At 33.9% G+C, this 8,921-nt stretch overlaps 1 protein-coding gene across 1 annotated transcript; it reads right to left on the bottom strand.

Annotated features, from left to right (window-relative positions):
* Positions 1–590: 590 nt before the first annotated feature.
* Positions 591–8,483, bottom strand: LOC128224399 (uncharacterized). The gene is made up of 8 exons (XM_052934223.1): positions 8,370–8,483; positions 5,777–5,856; positions 4,316–4,420; positions 3,942–4,022; positions 3,425–3,440; positions 2,606–2,791; positions 1,718–2,011; positions 591–1,307 (listed from the first exon to the last, which is right to left on the bottom strand). The coding sequence occupies exons 1-8, from the start codon at positions 8,398–8,400 to the stop codon at positions 1,111–1,113; spliced, it is 990 nt and encodes a 329-aa protein (XP_052790183.1). The 5' UTR covers positions 8,401–8,483; the 3' UTR covers positions 591–1,110.
* Positions 8,484–8,921: the final 438 nt, after the last annotated feature.

The following is an 8,921-nucleotide window of genomic DNA, read 5'->3' as shown; positions in this document are numbered from 1 at the left end:
TGTCAAAGTACAGTCTTAATTAAACCAAAACATGGATGATTGTACTTTAAATATAATTGTGTTTTTTTTTTTGCAAAAACCTGTCATTCAATAATCGATATATAAAAACATCGAACGGGATTAGTCTATGAGACCTCTGCTTCTAAATGAATCGTCTTTCAGCTCGTTTATGGAAACTAAGCGTTTCAACATTTGGAAAATGTTACAGTTGCCATGTTACCTACGCCCCATTCACTAAAACTAAGGTCAAATCAAGTGCAGAAGATTATTGGATTGTCTAATATGTTCGTTGCATCACATCAACCACATTTTATACATACTGCCATAATTATTGTATTCAAAACTGAGAATGAGTATGCAGAATGAGTAGTCTCCCTTGTTGGTCACTAATAAGAAAATTGCAGGTCATTACAATTGAAGTAGAGTAATATTAAGGTAATAGTTTCTTAGATGCAGTTTCAAAGTAGCATTAGGATCTAATGTTTATAAAGTTGAAAGCATATTTAGCAAACACAACTATTCAATAATATTTGTAGACCATGGAACAAAGCATAAACCGAACGTATGCCGGGAATATTTAAAACACATGATTAGAAATAATATTTATTTTGGCAGAAGAAAGGTTGTATACATATGATACACAATAATAACACCCAAATCACCAATACATAAAATAAACACAATACGATCATATAGCCTACGATATTAATACAGTGAAACAAGTGCTTGATATATATAATAATAATAATAATTAAGATATTTATAGTAAACATTGCACACTACGAATATGATATGAGCATCACTACAATGAAATTTTCAAAAGAATAATGATTTTTTGTTTGTTTGTTTTTTTTTATCATTTTATGATACATATTATATGAAAAAATTATATTTACATATTAAGTCTTATAAAAGTGTCTACAGTTTCCAATATATACGTTAACGCATACAATCTAATATATTTGTAAGTGTTGACACGACATTTATTTAGAATTGTCATATATTAATTTAAACTTATAGTCCATTCGTCGACAATGATGTTTAGAATTGATATGTCGAATATTACGTCTTGTAGAAACGTTTGCTTTGCTGTTCAAGTGCATTCATGATTTATTCGTGTTTTATCTTTTTAACCTCAGTCGGTGCGTCCCCATCTTCGGAGCATCTCTTTAGAGCTCCACTGTCGCGTTCAAGTGAGGCTAACTTTTCCTTCAGTTCCTGGTTTTCAGTCTTCAGTTCCTCGTTTTCTGCTTGCAAGGCCAATATTTTGTTCTCTTGTTCTGTCAGTTGATTTTGACGAATTGCTCCTGCAGGTTAAAAAAGAGAGCATTTAACAAGTATTTAGACTGATGTTTGATTATGATAAATCGGATAACCCGGGGATGAGCAACTTTTCCGGCGAATTGACCACCAGCCCGACTCACATGCGCCCAGGCCGGAACGCCTCAGTGAAAAGCGAGTGCGTTAGCCACTGCGCTTATCGGACAACCTTGTTGTAACGTTTATAGATCAAAGCCTGGAAATCCACATCTATCTTTAGGTAACAAGCATAAGTAAAGTAGTATTAATAATAATTACAAATAACAACACATATACTCGTATGATCATTTTGAAAATTGTATAAAGTGAATTATGTTTTATTCATTCAATCTTATATAGTACATTTACTGTTTTCACGTTTTTTATGATACACAAAAACACTAAACAAAATATGTACTGAATCGAAGTGAAAGCTCGCTCCATTCAACCGTGATACTGAATTCAGCTTCAATGACATCGAGCGTTTCCAGAATGTCTTTCAGGCTTGCTTCCAACGGCGGAGCTTTCACCTTCAACAGCATGTGGAAAATTTGGTCCCTCATGCCTTCCCGCTGGAAGTCGTGCTCAATGTGATCCAATCTTGCAGGACCTAGTCCAAGCTTTCTTCCAAGATGTCGCCATCCTTTTCCAATATAGTTGGACAAGTAAGCAAGATCATCGTCTGTTGCGGGCATTTCAGGCGGTATTTCGGCTAGAAAAAACAACAGTCATTGTGTTTTGCACGAATATGTACGTATTTCCTAAAGAATGTCTCTCTCAATATTTATACGAAAACGACAGAAACATGCTCAGTAGCAAAATGTTTAAACATAAACCCCGTGTAATGACACAAGCTAAAAGCCGAAGACATATAACACAAAAACAAAAAAATCACAAACAAGAAACATGGAAAAACAGCACAAAACTCCACAAACAACACAGTAAATATGATATATATATATATATATATATCATATCTTTAAAGTGTTGAACACTTGATAAACACACCTAGTTTATATATATAGTATCTCATGCCTCCCTGCTGGAAGTCGTGCTCACTGTGATCCAATCTTGCAGGACCTAGTCCAATCTTTCTTGGGCATTAAATATAATGCAGGCACATTCATACTGTATTATTCCTTAGGTAAAGATTTTGACCAATGTGGAGTTTACAATTATATGTCTGGGTTTAGCACTTCACTAGGGACCAAGCATTATTGGTTGAGCTTAGAGATTGTGCAAGTAAGAAAGTGGTTGGCCTTTCGGTATCTAACATAATTGTATTTACATGTATGCAATGACTCACCGATCCAATCCCTAGGGCCAGGGTTTGACTCTAAGCCTGAACGAATTAATTGAATCTCGAAAATCAGATCTTCTCCACTACGTCGTCTTAGTAGTTGTGCAGAAACAATGCTCAAAATCATTGAAAGCAGCCTGGTCATGATTATCAACAGTTTATAAAGCATCCATGACATATTTTGGTCATAAGCTGAAATAGAATGAATGTGTAAAATAACAAATGTTTTCCATTTGTTGCAATTTAACTACGTTAGTTAACATTAGTCATACAGGATGAATTTGAACATTTTTAAACAACAAATCATCATGTATAGTCTAACAATAGCAGCATTATGACGGAGGCATTATGTGCTGTCTTCTGGACATGTTGATTTTAAAGTAAGAAAGGGGCGAAAGTTTTTGTCTGCAAAATATTTAAAAATATACATTACTATTCATTTGTGTTCTACAAGATATAGCACTAAGGTTTTTGTTGATTTAAAAATACAACATATTAAATGAAATATGCTTACCTTGTCCCGACCCAAGACCTGCCATTTTCGACTTTTATTTTATCTTTTTACCTATATCTAGGTGATTGACTTTCTACATTCAGGATATTTATTTGTATGTTTGGCACCCAGTTTATCCATTGATGTTCATTTTATTTTTTGATATATATATTTTTTTAATCACAAAACATTATTTTTTTAAATGAATCAGTTCTGTGTTTCAAATGTGAATTCAATTGTAATTAAATTTGTTTGACTTTATGATGCACACACAACATAATACGACAAAGGTACAAATCTGCAAAATTTTGAAAGTATTAATACAATCTTACCGGCTACTCTCGCAATCTGAAATAGATATAATTCCATTACAGATAATGAGAAATGATAAAGTAACCATTTAAAGTTTGTATGTTCTCTATGTGTAATGCTTCTATATTTGAACCGCTTTGGGAGTACGGTCCTGGCGAGTTTTAAGGAATCATAAACTCAAAAATCGAAGGGATTAAGATTGCATTTTAGAGTTTGAGGACAGATGTCAATTGAACAATTGAACAATATTAATTTAACTGCCCAAGAAAGACTGTTTGCTGAGAAGTATGGACCATTTTTTATGATAATTTAAAAATAGTTTTGTTATCAACATATTTCTATTGATTTATTGCTCCAGTCCACCTTCCAAATTACTAGAGAAACCAGATATTTAAACCGAATATTCAATCTCAAAATAAAGCGTCAAGTTCATTCTATGATAAGTTTATTTCCATGAGTATTGGCGTCCAATTCTATATTTTGATATATAATTATTATAAAACTGATTTTACCAGGGTTAAATCAATGGGTACTTACAACTGTAAAAAGAATTTCATTAAAACTGCTGCCCCATGAAAGCCGACCGCATTTGTCGTCCGTACAATTGTGCCTCTCAACCTAAACAAAACTAATTAATGTTGGAAAATAATGCACGTAGTATCATGCCTATATATTTTTGCGTTTTCGGAAATTATAAAAGGTATTAAGATATTAATGTAATAATCTGCAGTAACCTTACTCTGATTTTATGGTAACCATGCGGGAAACTAGATATTTAAACCTATTTAGCCTATAACAATATATTGCGCAAACTTGATTCTATTTTTGCCCACGGGTACTTGCGTCAAATGTTATAAGTTATAATTTCAATTAAATGGTTTATATCAGGGTCAAACCAGTGGCTAACTTACGTCACAATGCAAGAACGGGTCTGGCACAAACACGTTTTCCGACATCGGTGTTGAATTTGAGACGTCTTGACTGCATTCTTCTTTTTTGAAATACGGCCATATTTCCTGAAACAATTAACTATTTGAAAACGAAGCACTTGAAAAATGTGCTGTGTCTGCTTTTGATATCGGAGAAAATCCACGGTATAACAATAGTGAGTTACATGACGTCAGTATCATTACCACATTATTATGATACACATAAGTGAAACAAAATAGTTAAACCGATTTCATCTTACATACTATCCATGAGTTTTGGTGTGGCGTCCAATGATACACTTTAAGATAAAATTGAATAAAAATAAATAAATATCAATGACAATGTTACATCGCTCTGCGTGGACAGTACTGACATTATAATGTTTCCCGACATCGGCCAATATCATAATACATCACAAAATACTTCCATGAAAAGCTTTCGGGTGCTCTGAGCTTTATCCGATTGCACGGGTATTCTTTTAGCGTAAAATAATTTTGACGGTTTCGATGATAATCCCCTTCTGATTAATTTGCCTATTAGCATTCCACCATATTGAAATAAACATCTTTAATGCTGCTGTTGAACTCAAATTCAAAATGTTATAGCACTTGCCAATTGTTTGCTGTGCAATAAGAACACAACAAGAACGTCACCGAAAATATATTATAATGTTATGAACGTACATCCATTCAATCACGAAATATAGTTAAACCAAAAATCCCTTCAAAATGACTATTTTTAGTTAGCCAATCGATGTATACGTAAACATGTGATTGATTGCGTATACTTCACCAACCGGTCTTTATTTTTTTATATGAGCACATAATCAAATAGTTAACATTAAAAGCTAACAACGATCTGCTTAATCAGTGTGTGTATACCACGTGATAAATTGCGCCATAAATGCTACGTCGGAAGGCAATAAAACAAAGATAACTTCACTATTTCTTCACCATTTAAAATGAAATATAGCGCAGTCTACGCCGCTTGCAGAGCTCCGCCTTCGGTCTTTTACCAGAGTTTGATTGAGAGTTTAGTTTTTTAAAACACTTCGACAAACCTTTTCACAATACGGCCGTCTGGCGGAGCACTGTCAAAACATTTTTTCTGGAAACAGGTTTGTCGAAGTGTTTCATGAAACTAATCACCTTATCAAACTTCTGTAATAACACGAAGGCGGGGCTCTGTAAACGGCATAAACTGCCCTTTGTTTTATTTAAAATGGTGTAGTAAAAGAAAAGTTATCTTTGAGTTTAGTCTCTATTTTAGGAAATATGTTGCCTTTCGACGTAGCATTTATGACGTAATTTATCACGTGGTATACACACACTGTAAATATGGGATTGAAATTGGCACACAAACAATGCCAACGCCAATCGTTGACAAGCGTAAGATGTCAAACGTTTTGAGTTTTATTATAATTTAAGTAACTATTATCTTACCAGAGGTTTAACGGGCTCAAAGGCATTAGGCAATAGTTTCATATCATTGCTGCCTTCTTCAGTATTCTGCATACACTGACCTGTGAATGCAAATCAAACGTTGAATAGACCAGGCCCCAATATCACAAAAATACTTACCCCAAATCTCAATCTCAACTCATTTTTCCACATTACAGTAAACATCTCGTACTCATGCATAATTAATAAGGTAAAATCCAACCGCTTTATTCGTCGCATGAGACACACCATATACGATGCAGAAATGGCCGAGAATTACGGATGTAATCTCGGTTCAAAACAATCCAATGAGATTACGGCTTACAAATCGTTTTAGGCAGGATATTATTAAATATGCTGATAGCTCTTCACAAAGGACATTAAATCATTTTTGTTATCAGCTATTTCATTGGTCGGAAAATGCTTATGATTTACGAAGTATCCCTAGCCAATTTGCCCAGGGTGTGATATAGGTTATGGTACGCTGGGGTGCCGAGGATTGCTACGCCCCTGATAACATATAATTTATTCATTCGGAACTCCTCGGCCATTTTATCGAAAGTAACCTCGGATGTATTTAAACGGTAACAAACTCAGAACATTGCCAACTTTGGAGAAATCCAATGTAGCGAAAGTGCCTATAGATTTATATAGGGAAAATATGGTTAAACAGTTCTCATGAACTAGTCTTTCAACAGATCAACCTACTTCCTACATTATATGTTAGGATAATTCTTGCCCTTTTAGATAATATTTCTATTATCCAGAATGAATACTCATTTTTTTGCAAGTTATCACTAGTAACAGTTCCCCCATAATGATAAATTGGCCTAGGATTATTTTTTTAAAAAAACTGGGGGGAGGGGCGTGGTCAAAAGTCTGTGTCAATACAACGCACCCTGCCCCTGTGCTCAAGAACTGTGTATTCAACTGTACGATAAAGCTTTTATGACCCTTCCTTTGGCGTGAGCATTGTTGATCTCAGCGGGGTAGGAATAATCCATCGGCAAGGTTATGACACTTCGGGTATGGTAACGAAGTTTTTCATTTAAAATAATAAATTATATATTTTATAACTGTTCCGCTACTTTGTTCGATCTGAAAATAATTTGTGATTTATGGTTGCTGTTGCAGTCGCATTTTCCCCTGATATCAAATAATGATACTCGATGTGAGACAGTTAAAATGATTTTTTTGGTTAATCAGGTGTCAATTTATTGTGTTAGATGTTCATAAGTTTAAAAGTACCGAAATAGATAGTTTATGTAAAGTTTTGAAAAAGAAAATCTTTTAAAATGTTAATGTTTCAATTTTAATTGACAATACATATGGGCTGGGAGAAGGATTTTCCTTTTTCACCCAACCCAACATTGGTTAATGTCGGCTGGATAGATATTCTCCTTTGTGTATGCTTTGTGGTTAACGTTTCAACAATACAACATTAATGACATTAAACTGTTGTCCTAAAAGACCGGTACTAAATGATAGCAACAGCAGATTAAATTCCCTTTTATCTGTCTCTTTTCCGAAATATCACACCCTACTTTGTTTTACACTGCTTAAAAAGTATCAAACTCTCATAAAAATAGTGTGAAAAATGACTTTAATTAAATGTCTTTGTAAATGATCATTTATAGACTTCAACGAGACACGGTTTATAAGATGTAAAACGTGTAAGTTAATTAGAGGTGATAAGAGATTGCTCTACTGTTTAGCAAGTCAAAATCAAGTCATTCAACATACGTTTCCTCTGCATAACAGGTCTCTCAATAATGGCTTATTCTAAAATCGCCCAAAAATATAGTTACCATCGAAACGTATGTATTATAAAGACTGGTCAACTTCATGACCCCCATAAATTCTGTTTTCTAATACCATGCGTCAAACAGATGAATAATTTATGGCTAAACTAGCTTTTGTCTACCCTACTATTGCACTGAGAGGAGAAATCGATAGAGATCGCCGATAGCCGGATAAGCTCCTAAGTTGGCAAAGATTGTTATGTTTAAGTCCACTGCAAGTAGATCGTGTACTATTTTCAATTTATCACTTAAACTTAATGACTTAACTCTTCGGAATCTTAATTATGTTTGCAATAATACACTTCACTTGCAGTCAATCTAAACTTAGATCAATAAATACAAGCTAAAACACCATTTAAATAATGATATAATTCAAAAAATTACGAACTACTACAACTGATGTACCGGCATACACCCGAGGTTGTTTTTGATAACAATGGCTGAGGAGTTTCGTATGATAATTTTTGAATTAATCAATACATGATAAATTAAAGAGCTATACATCAAACGGTTACGGTCATATCAATAACTAAGCAAATTTAAACAGCTACTTTATAGTCTTTTGACAACCATTTGGTTGACAATAATGAACATCCAAACAGTATGAAAACAATCCTTACCCCGCATTAATATTGCGGCTTATGAATAACATTATGTTAATATTATCCATTCTCGTTCACCAGAGTGATGATCCCATGCGTACCACATATTTATCATGATCGAAAATCTGATGAATGAGAATGAGATTATCATGATCCCCATTTTGAAATTCGTTTTTAAAATCTTAAACTTACTTTCTTCCATCGACATATCCATGATTACCATGAGCTAGTAACTATCAATGGTAGCTATATTCGTACAATGTCAATATGTCAAAATACAGAACATCAATGGGTCATCGATTTGCGCAAACAATATCATGGGATCCCATGTTTCTTTATTTAGACAGAAGTAATAGGCTAATAGCTATAATAGGAGTTTGTTCTAAATTTGTAACGATGAAAGACCACGGTTCGCTTATTTGCACATCATTGATTTTAAGCTTTTCTCTGTTTTATTTTCCATGGTATTATTATTCACACCTCTTGCGTAAATGTTGTGTGGAGGCTGTAACAAGACATACGTCTCGATGTGACTTTGAACAGAGTCGTAGTTCAAGGAATGTTGTTAAGTTTAATATGCAAGTATGCTTGTCTTTGTAGTTCGCTTTGTCGTTGTTTTTAAAATATTTAGACACCCGTTGTCTATGATTTAGACGAAATAAAAGTTTATTAATCTAATCTATTCAGCATATAACCTTAGACTAATAACCATACCCAACTTATAAGAAACGGCTTCCGAAATAG

Source organism: Mya arenaria, chromosome 17 (assembly GCF_026914265.1).
Source record: "Mya arenaria isolate MELC-2E11 chromosome 17, ASM2691426v1".
In the NCBI taxonomy this organism is placed as follows: Eukaryota; Metazoa; Mollusca; class Bivalvia; order Myida; family Myidae; genus Mya; species Mya arenaria.
The sequence above is the reverse complement of the archived record's forward strand: the minus strand, read 5'-3'. Positions and strand labels throughout refer to the sequence as shown.

Coding starts and splice junctions, on each gene's coding strand:
- LOC128224399 (XM_052934223.1), bottom strand. CDS start 8,400: ATGGTAATCATGGATATGTCGATGGAAGAAA. Junction 4,023..4,315: donor ACCCGTTCTTGCATTGTGAC/GTAAGTTAGCCA, acceptor AGTTTTGTTTAG/GTTGAGAGGCACAATTGTAC. Junction 1,308..1,717: donor CGAGCTTTCACTTCGATTCA/GTACATATTTTG, acceptor TTTAACCTGCAG/GAGCAATTCGTCAAAATCAA.